This window comes from Homarus americanus, unplaced genomic scaffold, assembly GCF_018991925.1.
Source record: "Homarus americanus isolate GMGI-L3 unplaced genomic scaffold, GMGI_Hamer_2.0 scaffold16430, whole genome shotgun sequence".
NCBI classification, from domain to species: domain Eukaryota; kingdom Metazoa; phylum Arthropoda; class Malacostraca; order Decapoda; family Nephropidae; genus Homarus; species Homarus americanus.
In genome coordinates, this window is record NW_024729259.1 from 4,536,654 (window position 1) to 4,562,509 (window position 25,856).

Below are 25,856 nucleotides of genomic sequence, written 5' to 3' on the forward strand. Positions count from 1 at the left end.
AACAAAACAGTGGTTGGGGAGGGGGTCCTGTCCGTGGTAAGTTTCTAACACTGATAAGCAGGAGGTAACGGGTCACCTGGTTACACTTACCTGGTGCTCTTGGCCCGCTCACCTGTTGTCTCATCCTCTCTAAATCCCTTTCATTCGCCCACGGCATTTTTACTCCACAACACCGGTTAATTGTTTTTTTCAGAGTTCTTAGGAAAGGGCGACTTATACTGGTGATTAGCCTTCAGGGAGGGAGGGAGGTAAGGAAGGAGGGAGAGGGGGAGGGAGTGAGGCAGGTATAGAGGGAGAGATGAGGGAGGGAGGCAGTGGCATCAGTGTCTCGCGAGGCACTCATCAACATACCCGTGTCGCCACATAACACACACCCGCTCTTAACATGACCGCACCTCAACCTGTCAAACCTATATTCAGAGCTACACACACACACACACACACACACACACACACACAAACATAACACGTACACACGTGCTTATACATGAAATCAGACGCGCGCACATTTATACTTACACACATGCACAATTAAACTAACCTACTCGCATGCGCACGCTGCCACATACACGCGCGCGTGCACGGCCGTTAATATAACTGTATGTTTGTGTGTGCGTTCTTACTCCTACTTAATTTTTCCCCGCCTTTCCATGTTTTTCAAGTATTTACTTGACTTGTGTGAGTTGTGAGTGGTGTGGTATATGTGAAAGTGTATGGGTGTGTTGAGAGTGTGTAAATGTATGAGTGTGTTATGAGTGTGTAAATGTATGAGTGTGTTGAGAGAAGTGAGGTTTACCACTATGAAACCAATTCCTGATCACCTGAAGCTTTAACATCTCAGTTTATATCACCTTGGTTAGATATGGTAAGGTTAGGTTAGGTTAGGTTAGGTTAGGTTAGGTTAGGTTAGCGTTAGGGTGGTTAGGTTAGGTTAGGTTAGCGTTAGGGTGGTTAATCATCAGGTCAAATAAGCTGGGGGGAGGGGCTGATCTCCAGGTAAACATGAACCTGCATCCTTTACACAGTGTAACAGACGCACCAACCTACTACCTCAGTATTATATACCCCGAGAGACGAGAGGGGACAAATATGGATCCAAAAATAGATATTAGTTACCTTAGAAACAGCTGATTCGTTTTTTCTTGTGGATGACGACTATTGACACTGGAGGAGCTATACACACACGTTCACACGTTCTTGAGTTGTTCGGTAAAGAAAAGATTTTTGTTGGGGTCGAGTATGAAAATGTTTTTCCCAGGTCAGAATAATAATCTCACGTCCGTAAATGTCCCGTAATCTGTATCGTATTATTATTGAGTAAATGTTTTCAAGATTTAGCGAAATCTCTCAGAGAAGAGTAGTAAGTGGGGGCTGGTGGTCACCCTGTGTGTGGCGAGTGAGGGTTCATAGACCATTGTCTGGAACAGGGTACATGGGCCTGACCCCAAGTTGATACAATCGTCGGAAGCAACTGTTGAGATAGTCTAGTGCAGGCTACCTCGCTCTCTTAGGACAAGGAGAAATGTAAGTGTATTTCCCCAATAATTCGACCCACTTCTCCCTCTCAAATTACCGAACTAAACTTAACACGGACGCCTGTGTAATGGAAGTCGGTAGCATCTTCGCGGCTGGTGGCCGACGAAGCTTCAGCGCGGGAACTGGGGCGCATATAAAGTACAGGGTATTATACCTTGATACAGGATACCCGTCCTCGAGGTGTCGACGAGCAGAAAGGGCTCGATTCAGTCAGGACAGAGTCGTGACAGTCGAACCCAGTCACGGTCAGACGGTCGTCCCCAACCAGCGTGAGAAGGACCACCGCGTAACAAGAAAGAATGACAGGTGGACCACATCTCCAGGATGACTCGCTCTGTTAAGTACTGTATATCTGTTCTTACAAGATGTGGGCTATCATTATTTGTATGTTTACAGTATATTCAACTTTAATCACTTGAGTGTTGTATGGGCAACTTGTCACCCATATTTAATAATTTGGTAAATGTTATTTGTATAACACAATCCTTGTTTAAACTGAGTCTTAAGAAAGATACTCACACTAATTCTTATTAAAAATGGAGTGACAAAGCAACCTAAGCTAAGCCTTACACTGGAGGTCACGTGAGTGGCTGGTGGTGATTCGGGTCCTTTGGCGAGTTCTTTTATATTTTTAGTTTTAATTACCCAAGCTCTGAGGGGTGGGGGAGGGGGATTATACAACTACAACGATAGTCTATATTGGCTCGGGCGAGGAGTTAATGGGGGTGAATAAGGTATATCTTTCATTTCGTTGGTCATATTATTCATAACCAGGTAAAAGGCGTCTATATGAATCTGTGTGAGGCGAGATAACACTTAATGGTGCACCAAGTGAGTGGTGATGTGTGCCACAATCGTCCCTTCTTTACCGGTACCTTGTGATGTGGACCATTAACCAGCCACCATTAGTGTTTACCTGTCAGGTGAGTCATTCCTCTTACTACACACTCACACTCACTCTTCCTTACCTCTGCTTGTGAGGTCCGCCACACACACGCTCCTTCACCACCCATATCACCTTTGTTATCTTGGTGTAGAGTGTCAGCGGCAAGTGGGTCGCCGTCGTGACAGAGTACCTTGTTCCCCGGCATTGTGTGCGGGGAGGGACGGACCTTTATGAGCCTGCTGGTTCATGACGACCAGCGCAGACCTAGACCCAACTACCAGCCACCACCAGACTGGTCGTCAATACGCTGTCTGGTGGTGAGACAACCTGGCGTCGCCCACCGTCGCCCCCCACACATCTCTGAGCCATTGGTAAGAGTGTGAACCCCCGGATAATAATGGTAAGCTTATCCCCCGGTGTTTATATCTGCTGACGTTCATCGCAAGAGCACGTCAGATAAATATATATAGATATACGAGCTTGGGAGTACTGTTTGTATACGTTTCTTAAGATGTGTATGTAAGCTAGCTTGTGTGGGAGAAAAAGAGAGAGCGAGTATGAATGCACTGTGTGGGTGAGAGACGGGGAGGGCATGAATGCAGGGAGTGTGAGTGCGGTAGAGAGGCGTGAGTGGACAAGGGCGGCAGCGTCCCACACGGCGTCACTTATGGCAGCGTGGGAAGGCTGACCTGGCCCCTCTGGTTGTTGGGACACACACACACACACACACACACACACACATCTCCACCGTACACCATTGAACCATTAATAAGAAGAGATTAAGGTGTCTATAAAATTATTGAAGTAGAAGTTATACTTAATTTATAATAGACCGCAGATTAAGATAATTGGGTCAACACAAGGACCACCTGAACCGTAATTAAATTTTAGAGGCCACCTGAAGATTACCTAATAATTAAACACCTTTACCTGATTACTTTAGATTGTTAGGTTAGCATTAGGTAAGGATAGACTAGGTTAGGTTAGGTTAGGTTAGGTTAGGTTAGGGTGTTTAATCATCAGGTGAGCTAATCTGGGGTGTTTAATTATGATATTAAATAAGCTGGGATGATTAATCTTCAGGTGATCCAGGTATAGGGGATAACCATGGTGAACAGGTAAATAAATTAACAGGTAAATAAATAGATAAATAACTAAATAGGTAAATAAATATAAGTAAATAAACAGATAAATAAATAAACAAATAACGAAGCAAATTTCAATCAATCAATCAATCAATCAATCAATACAAAACAAATGAGTCATGTTGTACACAGCCACGTCATCAAGAAGTTATTTTGTGAGTCAGTAAACACGGTCTCAGGTGAGTCAGTAAACACGATCTCAGGTGAGTCAGTAAACACGGTCTCGGGTGAGTCAGTAAACACGGTCTCAGGTGAGTCAGCAAACACGGTCTCGGGTGAGTCAGCAAACACGGTCTTAGGTGAGTCATGGTGATTTACCGCTGTTTATCGCTTTAGTGTATTTATTGTTGAGTGAGTTAAATTGAGTACAGAGGGTGGTGGTGGGCGGGGTGTCTTGGTGAGCGGGGTGTACTGGCGGGTGGGGTGTATTGGTGGGCGGGGTGTACTGGCGGGCGGGGTGTACTGGAGGGCGGGGTGTACTAGTGGGCGGGGTGTACTAGTGGGCGGGGAGTACTAGTGGGCGGGCAGCTAGGGAAGGAAAGTTGGTGTGAAGGGAGCTACTCCATATATATACAGATACGGTAAGCCTTGGCAGTGACGCAACACCACCCCCAAGGCCCGGCCCACACACACACACACACACATGACGTCACTGCACCAAAGGAAAAAAGTACTTATTTAGCCAAAGTATTCACAAAATATACGCCATGCAAGAAACTGTCAGGTGTATCCCAACCCTGACACAACACACCTGCCTCATGCTGCACACCTGTCTCGTCCTGCACACCTGTCTCATATAACACACCTGCCTCATACAACACACCTGCCGCATATAACACACCTGCCTTATACAACACACCTGCCGCATATAACACACCTACCCCATACAACAACACACCTGTCTCATATAACACACCTGCCTTATACAACACACCTGTCTTATATAACACACTAACACCTAACATGAAACTCTTAATTGGTTGTGATGACAAATTTCTAACCTAAAGTCTTTGTTGTTGGTGTTGTTGTCATTGTTGTTATTGTTATTGTTTTTGTCTCACTTCTTATACAGGGAAGGATATATTGATGTTCAGTGTTGAGACAGTTTCTGGATATTTTTGTATTTATTCTTGGATTACCTGAAGATTAGAGACACTTCAGAGCTTATTTTACCTGAAGATGAACCACCCTAGCCCAAACCTAACCAAACCTAACTCTCCCAGGTAACATTGAAGTGTTTAATCATCAGGTGAAATAAACTACGGAAGGAAGGAGTGAGTGATGCTAATCTTCACACGATCCGAGTTCTTTAGTTACGATCCCGTGTGTGTTATTGTATTACCTGAGACATCTCGTTTGTTCCCGTATGCATAGAGACACCCCTCGGCGTCCCCTCATTCCAAGTACCGCCGTTTATGCCCGATTTTCTCGTGTCTGTGATCATCATCTATAGGTAAGGGGATAAAGTACCACATCTTTCACTGACCTTCCAACCTATACTGCCAGTGCCACTAACACCTTAATAACTTGTTTGTGTATACTATCCCCCCCCCCCCTGCCATCACCCCCCTTGCCATCACCCTGCCACCCCCTTGCCATCACCCTGCCATCCCCCTGCTACCCTCTTTCCTTCCTCCTCCAGGTACACCGTCCTTCTCCTCTCTCTCCCAGGTGTCACGCGAAGTATAGAGAGGTGTACTATATACTGTACATTGAGCGTGTACCACTTGCCACTAGTTAACTGTTGTGGTAGTTGTATCTGAAGACTTCGCCGCGAATCATGTAGTTATTCAAAGTGATGGTCGTCGGCATGTGGGGGGGGGGGGTCGGTATTTAACATATTTCAATAAAGTAACAAATATTAACATGTTACGTTTATTTCGAGTAAAGAGTTAAACAGTGTGGTGAGATGTTAGTGTCACCTTATGTCATACTATAGTAACTGTGTTGTAGTCTCCCTCATCTAAGGAAATGTTTCATCACCTACCTCAAGTAATCAGGGAAAACGTTGGCGTTCATACACACTTCCCAGACTCACGTATGTATGTATTATAAGATCTCTCACTTAGGCTCTGACACTGTACTGTACACCCTCACACAGGGACTAATTATATATTGTGAAGTCTTATCAGCATAGGTTAGTCTCCCTGACACACACACACACACACACACACACACACACGTGATCTCATTCCTATTTTTATACGACTTGTATCACGTGAAGATTAGACACCCCAGCTTATTTCATCTTAATATTAACCTAACCTAACCTAACCCCCAGAGATGTGTTTTAACTCGGGCCCTATGACACACTACTTTGTGTCTTTCAACTTTTTACCATTACCTCAACACGCTATGTCGTTCATAATAAACGGGTATTTGGCTTCATTAGCATCGAGCTAACTACATAAGATTCATGTCGGTAAAGGCTTTATAGCTTGTAAGTGTGGCGCAGTAGAGCAAATATGGCCAGTGTGGTCCATGGCCCTGGCCATGGCTGAACCACTACAGCACTAGTATTATTCCCAGCTTGGCCATGGTGGGGACACTGGACAACACACCTCACAATGACTAGTCTGGCGTCTACAGCTTAAAACTTCCTCCTTGGTCCAACTCTCACCTCACGTACTGTGTGTTGAAGACAAACTGTTTCCATTGTTAACGGTACAGCGGTGATGCACTTACTTCTTATTACTACGTCGTGGGTTCAATCCCTGGGTCAGATGTGAGGAGGGTGTTTATCCAGTGTGACCCTACCAGACATGGCAGGGTTTCCCCGGATGGGCGGATAGATGGTGACAATTATAAAGGAAATGAAGAAATAGCATTCCTTACCGGTCATTAAAACTCAGTGAAAATATTTGTCTATTAATACATTCGACAATATCTGAATAAAATAATTGTAAAGAGCTTCAGTCACTGGGATCCAACTATTGATGTATACAAGAGAGACGTGAGTGAATGTTGGACAACTTACCCGAATGTTGGATGGCTGCTGGGGTGAGGGACTTGGTGGTGACTGCCTGGAGGAGGCTGTGGACGGCGAGGACGTCTTGCTCTGAGGTTTAGAATGTCCCAGCTCAGAGGACAGCTCCTGTAGACGTGCCAAGACCTCCTGTAAGGTGCTGCTGAAGTTCTGCCAGCAATCCTTGAACATGTCACCCTCCATATCCGATTGTTTCTTTTCCACCTTAACCTCACGACCTCCACAGGGAGACTTACTGCCGCTCTCAGGAGACTCTGAGTCTTGGGAGGAATTTCTCAGGTAATTATTGTTTCCTTCACTATCATCTTGTCTTTTATCCGCCTTGTCTTTTTGAACACACACATCATGATACTTAACACTCTCCTTAGCATCACCCTTGGCGTCTTTCTGCTTCAGTTGTTGTTTGTGGGTGTTGGCGTCAAGTGCAGTGGCGGGAGTTTCAGGAGGAGCCACCACCCTCACCTCTGGCTCACCCTGGCTCTTGTTTCCAAAGTGATATTTCTTCGTGGCATCTGCCTCTTTACCTCTAGTCGCCTTTGTAGCATTTGTCTGGCTCTCGCGCCCTTTTTCTTTAGTTTGAGAATTATTGACGTATAAGTTAGAGTAGGTCCAGGGGGAGCCTTCTTCACACGGCTTGATGTTTTCCTTCTCACTGACCTTGTGGATATTAGATTTATCCTTGGATATAGTGGAGCTGATGTGAGGCTTGTCAGAGGCGATGGAAGCTTCATTCTCCACTTTCTGACGAACTGTTGGTCGGTGTTGGGTGTTGTCCCTGTCTCGGGATTGAGTAACTGGAGGGGAATCGATTTTGTTTTTACTGAGGGAGGCAGAGGTAGACCCAGTGTGTGTGGTGGTGGTGTTGATGTCACCGGCGGCAGGGTACTGTTCTACCGTCTCTGCGTCACCCGAGTTTTCCAATCTGATCGGGATGTTGATTTCCTTCACATCCTCATACTTGGAGGTCCTTCGGCGATTCCTTTGGCCGTGTTTATCCTCGGTCTCGTCTTCTACTATATCTCGGCTTCTTCTTCTATTACTACTAACATTGTCTTTGTCACCGTAATCTGTTTCTTGGTTTACCCCTCGTGGTGTACTGTCAAGGTAGCTCCTCCTTCTGTGTCCTTCCTCCTCGTCTCTGTTGCAGCCGCCTCTCATAAATATATCACTTCCTCTCCTGCTTGTTCTCTCCCTGGATCTTTCGGTTTCCTCTTCTCTTTCTCTTCTGTTTTGTCTCTCATTATCTCGGCCCCTTTCTCCGTCTTTGTTTTCACTCATCCCAAACGCGTGTCTCCTTCTGCTTGTGCTTCTTTCTCTTGGTGTTTGTGTCGTGCGTTTGTCTGTGTCCTTGGGGTCGTGGTGGTCCTGCGGCCTCTTGCGGGGTGAGGGTCCTGGGTCAGGCTGGGTGGCGGAGTGTCGCTTAGTGCCACTCCTGCCGCCTCCGCCCGCCCCCTCCATAGTGACAGGTATCACGCGCACATCAGTCTGTAGAGATCAACAGTACTGTTAGTTACAGCGACTTACTTGAAGTTTTCATGACGGCAGCAACAGCCACTGAATTAGAAGGGTATGAATATAATACAGTATACAATCTCAGATTGATTTTTATCAAAATCTAGTCCAGATTGTGGCAAAATTCAATCTAAAATTGCGTGTTACACTAGATTCTAGAGTGTAACACACACACACACACACACACACACACACACACACACACACACACACACACACATACACACACACACACACACACACACACACACACACACACACACACATACACACACACACCTGGGTAATCACGACGAGAATATACCACACATCATATGTTAACTTATTTTTGTTTTCAAAATACCAATTTAGTGTATAAATGATTTTGAAACTTATTGGTTCTTTCTCGCTGAATGTTGAGGAATGTTCACCTCGTACAGTAATGGACCGCTTGACTCACTTAAAGCACTACTAGAGGACACATGTTTTGGGAGGCAGCAAGACGGAGAGTGGATGAACTATTTTGACCTGGTCCTCCTTAAGTTCTTTACGCAGTACAGTTGGTCCGCCTGATAAGGTTAGGAAGTTAACATTCTCCATCGATGAAAAATTATTATTATTATTAGTAGTAGTAGTAGTAGTAGTAGTAATTATCATTATTTTATTGTTGTTTGTTTGTCTGTCACACTTACACACCATCACACATTCTTTCACACTCACAAGTAAATAAGTTTTAAAATTATTCATATAATCAATGGAGACCTCTTACCTAACCTTCCCCCACGCACAGTTAGGATGGTTAATCATCAGGTGAAATAAGCTGTGGGGGGGGTGGTTACCTAATTTGCATATAATCCAGAATATAGTTCATCTACATACATACATACTTACAACTATGGCAGCAGGTCCCAGTGTGCGTCACCACCCGAACACAGCCGCACCCGAGTTACCAGCCAGACCACTGACCATCCCACGCATTATTATTATTTTTTTTATCAAGGTAACACAATATTAACTTAAATACACAGTACATATGGCAGCCTTCATTCTCTACTGCCATTGTACACTCGAAAGTTATACTATGATTCGCTTAACGATTGAATACTCCAGACAGATTTTTTTTTTATATATATATATACAAGTTAAGAGAGGAGCTTCATCTATATATTCAACCTGTGTGGCAGCCCGCGTTCCCTGCCACCCACCCAACCAGGTATAGTAGTGGCCCCGCTGTGCCCTCGTCTTGTTTATCACGCCATTTATTATGTCAATAAACCATGGCTAAATCTACATCACGGCTACTTTTATACCAGTACACAAACTCACAACAGGGGTTACTACTACTACTACTACTACTACTACTACTACTACTACTACTACTACTACTACTACTACTTTTCAACGTGGCCTCCAGCCTCCCCCAATAGCCACACCTTCGCCACCATTTATTTACCTTAATATTAAATATCCTAATACATAAGAAACTATCCTATCTGTGTTAAATTAGTTGAGCCGCAGATCCATGCGGCATTCAGTGACTGTAGCCTCATAGTCGATATCTGCAGCAGTTGTTACTACTACTACTACTACTACTTATCGTTGCTCATGGACGCACAAGTTATCAATAAAATTCAATACATCAAGAGACTTACCCTCTTAGGCATAGTGACGGTGAGGACAGCATCCCTGGACAACATGGACTCCACCTTCTCACCGTCAGCGTCGGGAGGCAGGTTAAAGCGGCGGTGTAGTGTGCGAGCTGAGGACGCCCGCGAGGTAGTGGAGTCAGCGTCGCCTCCCTCCCCGCCGGTCTCCAGCCGCCCACGCACTGACAGAGTCCCACCCGCTGTACGCACTGTCAGATCACCACCTACGAACTCCCTCACATCCATCACCAACTGTGGAAAAATCAACACCGTCACCACACTGTGTTTATTGTAACCTGTAAAAGACTACATAATGGTTCTTTATACGGTAAGACACAGGGAGGACGAACAACTGGTGAATTTGTATCTGTAGAAATGTATTATTAGACTGTAGGAACAAATTACAGTCAATGTGTTTTCTGTAGTTTGGGGAGAATATATAAATACTAGTAGTAAATGGGTTCATGTAATATTACTTAATTTCAGTAATATAAAGTTACAAAGTCATCAAACTAGCCTAATCTAACTCGCCAGGTAGCGTTGAGGTGTTTAATTATCAGGTGAAATAAACTGGAGCTATTTTTTTTTAAACAAATTAGGTTAGGTTAAGTTTGGTTGAGTTTGGTTGGGTTAGGTTAAGTTGGGTAAGGTTAGGTTAGGTTTTGAATGTTTTCTTCAGCCATGTCATATTTTGGCTATAAAATGAACTCATCGTCTTTAAAAAAAAAACCCATTCTAGTAGACCTAACCTAACCTAACCTAACGTAACCTAACCTAACTCACACGTCACTAGTTGTACAGTGTGACAAAATTTCTCCTGCCTCTTATTTTTCCTGTGGTGATGTAACCTTACCCAGGGGTGAGGTAACAGGTGTGGCTATAAGGTGTATGACCGTGACAAAAATGACATTAGATAGATAGATAGATAGCTAGATAGATAGATAGATAGATAGATAGATAGATAGATAGATAGATTACACCAAATTTAGGATTGTTTATGAATGAAAAATAATGTATGTTGGTGTTGTGATGCAAACCAGAGTGTGTGTGTGTGTGTGTGTGTGTGTGTGAGTGTGTGTGTGTGTGAGTGTGTGTGTGTGTAGGAAGGGTTCGTGAGGGGGCGTGAAGAGAGGCGTGGGGCAAGTGTCCTATATTCCTGATGGTGGTGGTATACCCAGGTCATGGTCCCGCCTACACACACACACACACACCTATATTTCTCATTCACCTCGTTAAGTCTTGTGTATAAGTAGTTCTCTCTCCTTCTCAGTAGTCTTCTTCTACTTCTTCTGCTACTTCTTCATTAGTAAAAGTCTTGTTGTTCCTGGCAGCTCGTAACACGTCAAACTGGGTCATACACTTGTTCCTTTCACCTGTAAACCTTGGCGGTCGTTGGCTCTCTCTCCATCAACAAGTTTCTCCTCTCCCCCCCCCCACATTACTCATCCCCAGACTTAACTTAACCTAACCTGTCAAACCTTAAACCTAACCTAACCCACCAGACAGGTTTGTGGTACATACGTCACACCACACTAGTATGTATGTATGTATGTATGTATGTATGTATGTATGTATAAGCTAGGGACAGTATCCTACAGCGAGTACATGTAGCAGAAGAGAACGTATGTACTGTATTATGTAGAGAGAGTTTCTGAAGGGGGGAGGGAGTAGTCTTTATGTGTAGATTAACCCCTTGAGGACGATTATATTGTACTCAAGGGGTTAAGTTATCGTATTCAAGGGGTTAAGTTATCTGTATTCAAGGGTTAAGTTATCGTATTCAAGGGGTTAAGTTATCGTACTCAAGGGGTTAAGTTATTTTATTCAAGGGATAAGTTATCGTACTCAAGGGGTTACGTTATTTTATTCAAGGGTTAGTTGTTGTACTCAAGCAGTTAATTTATCGTACTCAAGGGTTAAGTTATCGTACTCAAGGGTTACGTTATTTTATTCAAGGGGTTAAGTTGTTGTACTCAAGCAGTTAATTTATCGTACTCAAGGGGTTAAGTTATCGTATTCAAGGGGTTAAGTTATCGTACTCAGGGGTTTACGTTATTTTATTCAAGGGTTGTTGTTGTACTCAAGCAGTTAATTTATCGTACTCAGGGTTAAGTTATCGTACTCAAGGGGTTGTTATCGTACTCAAGGGTTAGGTTATTGTATTCAAGGGTTAAGTTATCGTACTCAGGAGTTAATTTATCGTACTCAAGGGGTTAAGTTATTGTATTCAAGGGGTTAGATTATCGTACTCAAGGGTTATTGTATTCAAGGGTTAAGTTATTGTATTCAAGGGGTTAAGTTATCGTACTCAAGGAGTTAATTATCGTACTCAGGGTTAAGTTATTGTATTCAGGGGTTAAGTTATCGTACTCAAGGGTTGTTATTGTATTCAAGGGTTGTTATCGTACTCAAGGGTTAGTTATTGTATTCAAGGATAAGTTATCGTACTCAAGGGGTTAGTTATTTTATTCAAGGGTTAAGTTATCGTACTCAAGGGTTAAGTATTGTATTCAAGGGTTAGTTATCGTACTCAAGGGGTTAAGTTATTTTATTCAAGGGGTTGTTGTTGTACTCAAGCAGTTAATTTATCGTACTCAAGGGGTTAAGTTATCGTACTCAAGGGTTACGTTATTTTATTCAAGGGGTTGTTGTACTCAAGCAGTTAATTTATCGTACTCAAGGGTTAAGTTATCGTATTCAAGGGTTAGTTATCGTACTCAAGGGTTACGTTATTTTATTCAGGTTAAGTTGTTGTACTCAAGCAGTTAATTTATCGTACTCAAGGGTTGTTATCGTACTCAAGGGTTACGTTATTTTATTCAAGGGGTTAGTTGTTGTACTCAACAGTTAATTTATCGTACTGGGGTTAGTTATCGTATTAAGGGGTTAGTTATCGTACTCAAGGGTTACGTTATTTTATTCAAGGGGTTAAGTTGTTGTACTCAAGCAGTTAATTTATCGTACTCAAGGGTTAAGTTATCGTACTCAAGGGTTAAGTTATCGTACTCAAGGGGTTAAGTTATTGTATTCAAGGGTTAATATCGTACTCAAGGGAGTTAATTTATCGTACTCAAGGGGTTAAGTTATTGTATTCAAGGGTTAAGTTATCGTACTCAAGGGTTAGTTATTGTATTCAAGGGGTTAAGTTATCGTACTCAGGGGTTAAGTTATCGTACTCAAGGGGTTAAGTTATCGTACTCAAGGGTTAATTTATCGTACTCAAGGGTTAAGTTATCGTACTCAAGGGGTTAAGTTATCGTACTCAAGGGGTTAAGTTATCGTATTCAAGGGGTCAAAAGGGTCGCTGAACAGAAAAGGGTTACGTGTATCTCCCTCCCTCCTCTTCCTTTCTTCCATCCCTCTCTCCCTCCTTCCTCCATCCCTCCTCCTCCCCTTCTTCCATCCCTCTCTCTCTCCCTCCCTTCCTCTCCTCCCTCGCTTGGAACTTCCTGAGACGAAACACACAATGGGTAAAAGATAAGTGAGAGGAGAAAATTTATGTTACATGTATAGTGTGTGTCTGTATGAAGTGCTGTTACATGTATAGTGTGTGTCTGTATGAAGTGCTGTTACATGTATAGTGTGTGTCTGGTGCTGTTACATGTATAGTGTGTGTGTCTGTATGAAGTGCTGTTACATGTATAGTGTGTGTCTGTATGAAGTGTGTTACATGTATAGTGTGTGTATGAAGTGCTGTTACATGTATAGTGTGTGTCTGTATGAAGTGCTGTTACATGTATAGTGTGTGTCTGTATGAAGTGCTGTTACATGTATAGTGTGTGTATGAAGTGCTGTTACATGTATAGTGTGTGTCTGTATGAAGTGCTGTTACATGTATAGTGTGTGTCTGTATGAAGTGCTGTACATGTATAGTGTGTCTGTATGAAGTGCTGTTACATGTATAGTGTGTGTCTGTATGAAGTGCTGTTACATGTATAGTGTGTGTATGAAGTGCTGTTACATGTATAGTGTGTGTCTGTATGAAGTGTGTTACATGTATAGTGTGTGTATGAAGTGCTGTTACATGTATAGTGTGTGTCTGTATGAAGTGCTGTTACATGTATAGTGTGTCTGTATGAAGTGCTGTTACATGTATAGTGTGTGTATGAAGTGCTGTTACATGTATAGTGTGTGTCTGTATGGTGCTGTACATGTATAGTGTGTGTATGAAGTGCTGTTAATAGTGTGTGTCTGTATGAAGTGCTGTTACATGTATAGTGTGTGTCTGTATGAAGTGCTGTTACATGTATAGTGTGTGTATAAGTGCTGTTACATGTATAGTGTGTGTCTGTATGAAGTGCTGTTACATGTATAGTGTGTGTCTGTATGAAGTGCTGTTACATGTATAGTGTGTGTGAAGTGCTGTTACATGTATAGTGTGTGTCTGTATGAGTGCTGTTACATGTATAGTGTGTGTCTGTATGAAGTGCTGTTACATGTATAGTGTGTGTCTGTATGAAGTGCTGTTACATGTATAGTGTGTGTGTGAAGTGCTGTTACATGTATAGTGTGTGTCTGTATGAAGTGCTGTTACATGTATAGTGTGTATAGAGTGCTGTTACATGTATAGTGTGTGTCTGTATGAAGTGCTGTTACATGTATAGTGTGTGTCTGTATGAAGTGTGTTACATGTATAGTGTGTGTCTGTATGAAGTGCTGTTACATGTATAGTGTGTGTATGAAGTGCTGTTACATGTATAGTGTGTGTCTGTATGAAGTGCTGTTACATGTAGTGTGTGTATGAAGTGCTGTTACATGTATAGTGTGTCTGTATGATGCTGTTACATGTATAGTGTGTATGAAGTGCTGTTACATGTATAGTGTGTGTCTGTATGAAGTGCTGTTACATGTATAGTGTGTGTCTGTATGAAGTGCTGTTACATGTATAGTGTGTGTATGAAGTGCTGTTACATGTACTAAATTAATGAACTGAATTTCACCTAAAACGTAACAATAAGTAAAGTAAAAATTATAAAATTAGTAAAATATAAACAAATGAATAATGAAGGGGAATGAGTGTAAGGAGAGGCAAGACTGCAGTGTATAATGTGACCTCATCATAAAGCAACTTGCCTCATAATAAAGCCAAATCGCCTCATACATGGAGTTAGTTGTCCTCACTCACTCACTCACCCACCTTGTACGAGTCACCCTCATCTTTGAACCTTGCAGCCTGGGCGGAGTAGTTGATGCGGGCAGAGCGGAGTGTGCGGTACATGGAGTGGTAGTGGGAGTCCCGGAGCCGGTCCCTAGGCGCGAACATCCCGCCATGGTTGAACCTGCAAAGGACGACCCCATGACTACTACTACTACTACCACTACTTCTACTACTAATACTACCACCACCTTCTTTCACGACTCATAACTTTCACAGTACGTATCTTTCTAATCCTTACCGATATTCCTGTGTCTTCCATAGTATTAAAATCGTTAAGTATATCAATTATGGATGTTTTTTATACAACAATATCAGTGGCTACTAAAACATATGAGCATCACCACCACACAAGTCAACAACGATCGTCAAGCCTTATACGTTAGCTGCTGTAAACAATATTAAAGCAACCTTCTGATATTAAAAAAAGTTTAATTAAAAAATAAGCCAAACGTTTATTCTTCAGATACCGTAGAGTTAATGACGTACAGGGTGTCTCAGAAAAAAATACACACTACAATCATATTTTACTGGAGATCACGTTATATATATATAAAAATCACTGTCCTCAAACAACAGCAGTGAAGAGAATATCGATGTTATGATAAAAAACATTCAAGCGATCTACATTAAAATATATAAACCAGCGTGTATACAATTCTTTCTGAGACACCCTGTAACTGGGAAATATATCGGTAGTCGGTCAGTGTCTAGTAATGTAATGCTGATACACTAGTGGGCTGATGCGGGACCTCTTACCCTGTGGAGATGAATTTATATATTTTTGGGGGTTAGTGGTAAAAAAATACAGTGGGTTGACGTGTGTGTGTATGTGTGTGTGTTTCTTTTTCCTGGTTTAGTTTTGTTTATTGTACCTGGCCGTGTTAGACAGACAGACAGAAACAGTGAGAGAGAGATGGCAGGAGTTGGAGTCGAGAGATGGCAATGGAAGTTACAGTTAAGTGCAGGAAGTTACAGTTAAGTGCTGGAATTACATTAAGTGCTGGAAGTTACAATTAAGTGCAGGAAGTTACAGTTAAGTGCTGGAAGTTACAGTTAAGTGCTGGAAGTTACAGTTAAGTGCGGAAGTTAAGTTAAGTGCTGAAGCTACAGTTATGCTGAGTTACAGTTAATACTGGATTACAGTTAAGGAAGTTGCAGTTAAGTGCAGGAAATTACAGTTTAGTGCTGGAAGTTACAGTTAAGTGCAGGGAGTTACAGTTAGTGCAGGAAGTTACAGTTAAGTGCTGGAAGTTTACAGTTAAGTGCAGGAAGTTACAGTTAAGTGCTGGAAGTTACAGTTAAGTGCCGGAAGTTGCACTTTCTCACATACCGTATACAGTGTGATCAAAAAGTCCCTGTTCACCTGTATAAGTACTGTAATAACACTGTATAGAGTTATTCACTTTGTTCTACTTTGAGTAATTATTGGACATGGCCACAGTAAGTCTCTCTCCACCTGCTATAATTAACAACACTTAACCTGGCCATCTCTAATATTTACACTTAAGTGAACCAGTAGGCGCATAGGTGTGTGTGTGTGTGTGTGTGTGTGTGTGTGTGTGTGTGTGTGTGTGTGTGTGTGTGTGTGTGTGTGTGTGTGTGTGCCTTCATTATGTAGCTGGAGTTAATGGTGTATTACTGAGACACTAAATTATAAGTGGTTGGGATTACTGTGTAGGGACCTTCACTCGCCAGGCTATACTTCGTCAGTATACACCAGCAGTGTTTCCTGGGCTTAACAGTGTGACCTCCGACGTGGGGTTTGGGTTATGAGTGAAGCAGGGATGTAAGGCACAGGGGTCGTACACGTGTGAGGTTTGGATTTAACTCGGGTACAGACTGATAGGCAGGGATCATTTGCGTCTCTTAAGAATGTATTAGTTACTCTATGTATAGCGTCGTATTATTGATCGTCAGAGTAACATTTATTTGTTGTGTGATGTTGTAGTGGCTAACCTAACACACACACACATCCCTACACCCCCTATAGTATTGAAACAGAACAGAGGTTTTAACAATAATCTCAAACACGGTAGAGTTCGTTCACTGACTACTTTTATCTTCATTTTATCATTAATGAAAAAACAGTTTTACGGTCAAGTACAGTAACTAGTGTGGGGTATATGTATTTAATGACTGAATAACGTTGAGACTTTTGGTATATGAGCAAAGTGGCCACGTTACTTGGTGGTCTGCTGAGTGAATACTGTACACACACACACACACACACACACCTACAGGGTCAACACGACACATGCGGGATGCTACTTTTGCTACCCAGCTGCTCTACTATTACTGCTGCTGCTGCTGCTGCTGCTGCTAGAGATTCACACCAGTGCTTGGGGCATTCTACTGTTTTAGTCTTTTGAAGTGGGTGGAAGTTTGTCATGCGGGAGTCATACTTTGTAACCCAGACTAAATCTGGTGTAACACGACACATGTATTGTAATTGGAGTGTACCTATCGACGATCCTCCTGACAGCATTGTTGTAGTCCCCCCAGGCATCCCTGAAGAAGGGGTCCTCGAGAAAGCCACCCCTCCTGCTGACGAGCAGCGACCTCAGGCGGGGCGTCTCACACCATCACGCCGCGTCTGGGGGGGCAGGAGAACGAACACTGGTGAGCAGTTGCATCACCACCGCCACCACACACTCCTCCATACACCAGTATTTACACCGTGGCTTTGTCTCAACTGTAACATCATACGAGAATGAGAAACACAAAAACAAACTCACTGGAAAGGGAAACACATTTTGGTGAATTATGGGGAAATAAAATTCTCATCCCGGGATATTGTGAAGGGGGCGGTGGGGGAGGGTTAAGGAGGAGTCGTAATGCTGTAGACTCGGTCAGAGTTGCGGGGGGGGGACACTCCGCAGGTAGGCCGGGGAATCATAACAACAAATAAACACACACAATAAGGAACAATAATACCGACAAACAACACAAAATCCAGCGAATGTATAAAATAATAAAATATATTGGGTGTTTATATTTTGATTCCATGTTTTAAGGTCGCCATTGTTGTGGTGTTTAAACGTGCTCTGTGGATAGGGTCAAGGTGTTCACGTAGAGTACAGGCAATACGTCTTATAAACGGTCAGTGGGCGTGCATGACGACGGCCAGAGGGAGGTGAGAGGGGTAATGTTGGTCACCTGTACTTGAAGTGGTGACGTGTGGACACCATGATGACCTCCAACACTCACTGCCACAGGTTGAGCGTCAGGTGTTGTTAGAGATTAATAAAAACCTCATTAGGAGAGAAACTATATATTACACATCATTAAGATTATTACAGCTTTATACATCAGTAACGTGAATATACTTAATGACACTCACAATGGTAACTAACTGATGAGGATATTTTAACTTTGTGTCGGGTAGTGTTGTTGTTGTGTGTGTGTGTGTGTGTGTGTGTGAGAAGAAATGATTCAAAGAGGAACATCTGTATTACCTCTTCACCACATCCACCTCTCCACCACCCACCTCACAGACCCACCTCTCCACCACACCCACCTCTCCACCTCTCCACCACACCCACCTCTCACCACACCACCTCTCCACCACCTACCTCTCCACCACACCAACCTCTCCACCTCTCCACCACACCAACCTCTTCACCACATCCACCCCTCCACCGCACCACCACCCACCACTTCACCACACCCATCACATCACTACACCCGCCTTCAAAATACTTGCTTCTGTTCAGGATGGTATCGTCTCTCGTGGGATTTTAATGAATTAGTTACCTGCCAAAAATTTAGTTAACCTAGTAAGATAAAAGCAAGGCGGTACAATAACCTCGTACAGTATTGTTGGAGTGATTAGTTCAGATATAGTTAGTTTCCGCTTAAAAGTAACATAAGCTAACATTAACCTAGCATATATTCGTTTAATTCGTATCCGCTTAACGTACATCCGCTTAACGCACATCCGGTTAACGTACATTGTCTTAACGTACATCCGCTTAATGTACATTCTCTTAACGCACATCTGGTTAACGTACATTCTCTTAACGCACATCCGGTTAACGTACATTCTCTTAACGCACATCCGGTTAACGTACATTCTCTTAACGCACATCGGTTAACGTACATTCTCTTAACGCACATCGGTTAACGTACATTCTCTTAACGCACATCCGGTTAACGTACAGTATACATCCAGTTTACTTATAGATTTTCAGGAACGCATCATGCACGTTAAGCGGGACACTGCTATCATACGGTTATTTACGGAGAGAGAGAGAGAGAGAGATGGGGGAGGGAGGAAGAAGGAATGCAAGGATCAGCTTTATGACGTCAACTTAACACAGTTCCATGTCTCAGTTTTCAAGCCAAGAGCGTCACAGGTGAGGTAAGGGGAGTCCACGTCGTCTTCGCCACCCAGAATATATAACACAGTAATGACACACACACACACACACACACACACACACACACACACACACACACACACACACACAATTAATACCACCACAAGCATTTCTAAATCGGTTCAAACAGCAGTCAAATATTATGGTGTTGGCGCCATGCAGCACCCCTCCTCCCTCCTCCCCCTCTCCCCTTGCCAGACCTCCACGCCAGACCTCAACGCCTCTCCAAGATAAACACTGACTTAATAACTTCTCACCCTCGACCACATAATGTTACTCATGCTCGACCTCGTAACATTACTCACGCTCGACCTCGTAACATTACTCACGCTCGACCTCGTAACATTACTCACGCTCGACCTCGTAACATACTCACGCTCGACCTCGTAACATTACTCATGCTCGACCTCGTAACTACTCACGCTCGACCTCATAACATTACTCACGCTCGACCTCGTAACATTACTCACGCTCGACCTCGTAACATTACTCACGCTCGGCCTCGTAACATTACTCACGCTCGACCTCGTAACATTACTCACGCTCGACCGCGTAACATTACTCACGATAGTAACATGCATTCAGGAGGTTTGTCATCGTACTCGAGGGCTTAAGTCATCGTACTCGAGGGCTTAAGTCATCGTACTCGAGGGCTTAAGTCATCGTACTCGAGGGCTTAAGTCATCGTACTCGAGGGCTTAAGTCATCGTACTCGAGGGCTTAAGTCATCGTACTCAAGGGCTTAAGTTCTATATTTGCATTACCTACAGAAATCTAACCAGGAATTTCCGTTTGATAAATAGTCGGATCAGTTGAAGATTAGACACCCCAGCTTATTTCATGCTATCAGGACAGGTGAGGGGTAGGTTAGGTTAGCGCTAGGATAGGTTGGATTAGGTTAGATTAGCGCTAAGATAGGTTGGATTAGGTTAGGTTAGCGCTAGGATAGGTTGGATTAGATTAGGTTAGGTTAGCGCTAGGATAGGTTGGATTAGATTAGGTTAGGTTAGCGCTAGGATAGGTTGGATTAGATTAGGTTAGGTTAGCGCTAGGATAGGTTAAACTTCAGGTGATATAAAGTATTTACCTTGAGGATGAGGTAATGAGGCTGAACGGTGCTTATTAATTAACCTGAGGCAGTCTAGTGTGTGTGTGTGTGTGTGTGTGTGTGTGTGTGTGGGCGCTACACTACCCACGTGTGGCAGATGACGTAAACCTCGACGCACTTCCCCTTACCACACCACACCATACCACACCACACCCACACACCCACACACCCACAACCACAGCATACCACACCACACTCACACCATATCACACACCACACCATACCACAACTACACCACACCACTAACACATTATACAACTAACACATTACACCACACCACACCACACCATACCATACCACACTCGCACCACACAACGACACCACACCACACCGCTAACACACACACACAACACACACACACACACACACACACACACACACGTATATTATTCTCGTTGGGAAAAATGCCAATGTATGCAGGTGTGTCTTATAGAAATGCAGGTGTACGTGTTGGTGTACTTGTTGGCCGCCATCACCAATATATAACACCATACACCTGCATCCACACCTGCAACCAAACCTGCCTATCTGCATCCACACCTGCAACCAAACCTGCACCCATATCTGCATCCACACCTGCATCCACACCTTCACATAATATGCCCCAAATAGACAATTAACTTATGCCCAGGTAGATAATTTTTCCCCCTCACCCCCCCCCCTCCTCCCCACCCTGAGTGAAGGGAGGAAGAGGAGGAGGAGAGGAAGGGAGGAAGAGAAGAAGGGAGAAGAAGGGAGGGGAGGTGCCGGAGACAAGGGAGGACAGAGAGACTTTATCTCCCTTGGCTAGATTACTCACCCTGGCGCCAAGCAAGGGGGGGGGAGGGTGAGGAGGATAGGTTAGGAGGAACTACATGGAGGAGGGTGAGGATAGGTGGAGTGTGTGTGTGGGGGAGGTGAGGATGGAGGAGTGAGAGGGAGAATGGAGTGGTGAGAGGGAGAATGGAGTGGTTAAGGTAAACAAAATAGGTGAATATAAGGTTAAGATTTGGATAATGTTTCGGTAGTGTAAAGTAACGTTAGGTTAGGTTAGATTTAGGTTAGGTTAGGTTAGGTTAGGTCGTAGAGGTGACTGAGAGGAACCCTGGAACTCACAGGATGGAGGAGGATCGTGCATGACGTCACCGCCTTTGCCCTTCCTGGGTCACCCCCCCCACCACCACCCGGCCATGATTTGATCGTTGAACATCACGAGACGAAACGGAAGTCGAACATATAGGTTGAGGTTAGGTTAGGTTAGTTTGGGTTAGGTTTGGTTAGGTTAGGTTTGGTTAGGTTGAGGTTTGAGGTAATGTTTTTGTGAGGAGGAGAGAGGTGTGGTGGTGAGGAGGGAGAGGTGTGGTGGTGAGGAGAGGGAGGAGAGAGGTGTGTGGTGAGGAGAGAGGTGTGGGTGAGGAGGGCTGACACACCTGTCAGCTCTCCCGCCATTATTTAAGATACAGTACAGTCAGTCCTCTTCCTGGACCTCATTCTGAAGCATTACTTGATTATGAAAGTGGTGGTGGAGGGTGTGGTGGTGGTGGAGGGTGTGGTGGTGGTGGTGGTGGGTGTGGTGGTGGAGGTGTGGTGGTGGTGGTGGTGGAGGTGTGGTGGTGGTGGTGGTGGAGTGTGTGGTGGTGGTGGTGGAGGTGTGGTGGTGTGGGTGATGGCGTGGGTGTGGTGGTGCGGATGGGGTGGGTGTGTGGTGGTGTGGTTGATGGCGTGGGTGTGGTGGTGCGGGTGATGGCGTGGGTGTGGTGGTGTGGGTGATGGCGTGGGTGTGGTGGTGTGGGTGTGGTGGTGTGGGTGATGGCGGGTGTGGTGGTGTGGGTGATGGCGTGGGTGTGGTGGTGCGGGTGATGGCGTGGGTGTGGTGGTGCAGATGATGGCGTGGGTGTGGTGGTGTGGGTGATGGCGTGGGTGGGTGGTGTGGGTGATGGCGTGGGTGTGGTGGTGTGGGTGATGGCGTGGGTGTGATGGTGTGGGTGATGGCGTGGGTGTGGTGGTGTGGGTGTGTTGGTGTGAGGTGACGTGGGTGTGGTGGGCCTTCCCATCCTCAGCTCAACAACTACTATGACTAAGGCAAAAAACCTTTCATCACATGAACAGTCACACAAAGATCCTAAACTTCCAGTGAAGGCTAATGAGACGTCTGTCTGCCTCTCCTGGACGACTCTCCAAGTAAAGCATAAGTGCCAGCTGGTCCCCGCCCCAAATGCTGGCCACACAGCTGGTAGCACGCCCAGGCTCGCCGGCAGCTGCGGGAAAAATCCCTCCGCTGGGTAAACACTGACGTCATCACTCTTATTACGTCATCACTTTAGTGTTGACGGTGCAACGTGAGGTGGCGCGGTCCTCACGGGTGCTTGTGAGTACTCCTAGTATCGAAAAGTTCACCCAGTGGGACTTAACTCACTCTTTCATACCACAAGCTGTGACAGTTACGAGCGAATATTACACCACATGCTTGTTCAAGGGTTGTACGGCACCTGTTTAGTTGTGTTCATAATTGAAGGACAAAGAACGACGGTAGTGAAGGGTGGATGGAATATTGTTGTATGTTGGGCAGCAGTCTTCTTCACCCACAGGACGACCCTACTCCCTACCTCTCCTCCCTGCCACTGAGTGTCACTGCTTGGGTCTCTCTCTCACTCGTTACCACACAAAATTAGCCACCAGCTCCACGCCTCTTCACTTTCCCACACTCCTCGGCTTCCTTGAGTCAACTTGCACCACATTGCAGAGAGACGTGTTGTTGGTTGTACTCACATGTGTAGGTTGAGGCCTGCTGAGGTTACCGCCACCTGACAACACCAGTTCCCCCGTCACACTCACTACCTCCTCCATGCTGGTTATTGTTTCCTGCCTCTCTCTCCTCTCTCCTCACCTTGGCTCTCCACTCCCCCCCTATCTGTCTCCCTCACCTTGGCTCTCACTCCACCCCCTATCTGTTCTCCTCATGCTCTCCCCCCATCTGTTTCTCCCTCACCTTGGTTCTTTATCTCTACCTCTCTTCTTTCACCTTGGCTGTCCATCTCACACACATTCTGGACTGTCTCTTTCCCTCACCTTGCTCTTACGTCACTTCCCCTCTACCCTCCTCCTCCTCCTCCTTCTGTCCCTCCCCCTCCTGATTCTCTCTCTCTCTCTCTCAGTCATCACACTTCCGGGCTCCCTCTCTCCATTTTGTCACTGTGTCTCTGCCCCGGCATGCATACCCCCAGCACCTCAAGTGTGTCAGGTGTGAAGTGCTGACAGCTTTGGTTGTCCTTGATGTTTGTCCAAGTCACACCCACATTAAGAGGACTCACCCACAAGTATAGCAGTAAGTTGAGAGCCTTGACTTTATTAGAGAGTAAAGAAGAGAATATTGTACTCAGTTAATTAGCTCACCTGAAGAATCGCCCCACTCCAGGTGATGGTGGTGGAGGAAGGTGTTGGCGTGGTGGTGGTGGTGGTGGTGGAGGGAGGTGCTGGTGTGAGGGTGGTGGTGGTGGTGGTGGAGGAGGTGCTGGCGTGATGGTGGTGGTGAATTGTGGTGGTGGTGGTGGTGGTGGTGGTGGTGGACGGAGGTGTTGGTGTGAGTGGTGGTGGTGGTGGAAGGTGGTGATGACGTGAGTGGTGGTGGTGGTGGTGGTGGAGGGTTTTCAACAGACCTCCACTCCCCACGTGTTTTACTTCATTCTTAAGTCTTATTAAGTGTGTGTTTGTCATTTAGTTTGTCCTGTTTTATGCCTCAACAAACCCGACTTTGCTGCCATTTTGTGTTTATACATTCGGTGTCCACTTAACGTTCAGTCACTGTATTGTGTCATGCATGAGTACGACAGTAGAGCAGTGATGGGCCCCCTAGGCTAGTGAGGGGACCTCATGAGTGACCCTCCATTATCTCAGTGGGACTGTAGGTGGCCTCCATTATCTCAGTGGGACGTATGGGTGGCCTCCATTATCTCAGTAGAACATATGAGTGGCCCTCCATTGTCTCAGTGGGACGTATGAGTGGCCCTCCATTGTTCTCAGTAGAACGTATGAGTGGCCCTCCATTGTCTCAGTGGGACGCATGAGTGGCCTCCATTATCTCAGTGGGAAACCGAAAAACCACGAATACCTTTAACACAGCCAAAGTATCTCATAGCTTCATCTACAGTAATAAGAAGAACACAATGTAAACTAGTAACGGTTCAGTACGTTCTAAACACCGCCTCCCTCCTCTATACACCGCCTCCCTCCTCTATACACCGCCTCCCTCCCATTATACGACACTTGGAGACGAAATTGGGTGGTGAGGGTTGGGGGGTTAAAAGTATGTATTGATGATTACCTTACAATTCATCATAGGTAAGTAGAGTGTGTATGAGTGTGTGACAGTAGAGTGTATGAGTGTGTGGGCAGTAGAGGTGTATGAGTGTGTGATAGAGTGTGGAGTGTGTGTGAGTAGAGTGTATGTGTGTGTGTGATAGAGTGTATGTGTGTGTGTAGTAAGTGTATGAGTGTGTGTAGTAGTGTATGAGTGTGTGTGATGGAGTGTATGAGTGTGTGGCAGTAGAGTGTATGAGTGTGTGGAGTGGGTGTATGAGTGTGTGTGGCAGTAGAGGTGTGTATGAGTGTGTGTGTAGAGTGTATGTGTGTGTGGCAGTGGGGTGTGTGTGTGTGTGTGATAGGTGTGTGAGTGTGTGTGGCAGTGAAGTGTATGAGTGTGTGTGTGATAGAGTGTGTGTGTGTGTGGCAGTAGGTGTGGGTGTGTGGCAGTAGAGTGTATGAGTGTGTGGCAGTAGAGTGTATGAGTGTGTGGCAGTAGGGGTGTATGAGTGTGTGGCAGTAGAGTGTGGGTGTGTGTGTAGTAGAGTGTATGAGTGTGTGTGTGAGTGTGTGAGTGTGTGTATTAAGTGTATGAGTGTGTGGCAGTAAGTGTATGTGTGTGTGGCAGTAAGTGTATGAGTGTGTGTAAGTGTATGAGTGTGTGTAGTAGAGTGTATGGTGTGTGTAGTAGAGTGTATGAGTGTGTGTAGTAGAGTGTATGTGTGTGTGTGTGGGAGTGTATGAGTGTGTGTGATAGAGTGTATGGTGTGTGTGTAGTAGTGTATAGTGTGTGTAGTAGAGTGTATGTGTGTGGCAGTAGAGTGTATGAGTGTGTGGTGATAGAGTGTATGTGTGTGGCAGTAGAGTGTATGAGTGTGTGGCAGTAGAGTGTATGTGTGTGTGGCAGTAGAGTGTATGTGTGTGTGGCAGTAGAGGTGTATGAGTGTGTGGTAGAGTGTATGAGTGTGTGGCAGTAGGGGTGTATGTGTGTGTGTGTGGGGTGTATGAGTGTGTGGCAGTAGAGTGTGTGTGTGTGGCAGTAAGTGTATGAGTGTGTGGCAGTAGAGTGTATGAGTGTGTGGCAGTAGAGTGTATGAGTGTGTAGTAGAGTGTATGAGTGTGTGGCAGTAGAGTGTATGTGTGTGTGTGGCAGTAAGTGTATGAGTGTGGCAGTAGAGTGTATGATGTGCGTGGCAGTGGGGAGTGTTGGTGTGTGGCAGTGGGGGTGTATGAGTGTGTGTGT

General features: G+C 44.8%; 1 protein-coding gene across 2 annotated transcripts in view; it reads right to left on the bottom strand.

Annotated features, from left to right (window-relative positions):
* Positions 1 to 25,856, bottom strand: part of LOC121866440 (serine-rich adhesin for platelets-like) — a 37,359-nt gene that overhangs the window by 3,584 nt on the left and 7,919 nt on the right. Inside the window, exons 2-5 of one of the 2 annotated variants that reach the window (XM_042366107.1) lie at positions 17,309 to 17,441; positions 14,828 to 14,969; positions 9,697 to 9,942; positions 6,545 to 8,038 (exon numbers count right to left, since the gene is read on the bottom strand). In XM_042366107.1, the coding sequence (XP_042222041.1) occupies positions 6,545 to 8,038; positions 9,697 to 9,942; positions 14,828 to 14,953 (1,866 nt within the window). In that variant the 5' untranslated portion in view covers positions 14,954 to 14,969; positions 17,309 to 17,441. The remainder of the gene's footprint in view (positions 1 to 6,544; positions 8,039 to 9,696; positions 9,943 to 14,827; positions 14,970 to 17,308; positions 17,442 to 25,856) is intronic. The other variant, XM_042366108.1, reaches the window with a different exon arrangement.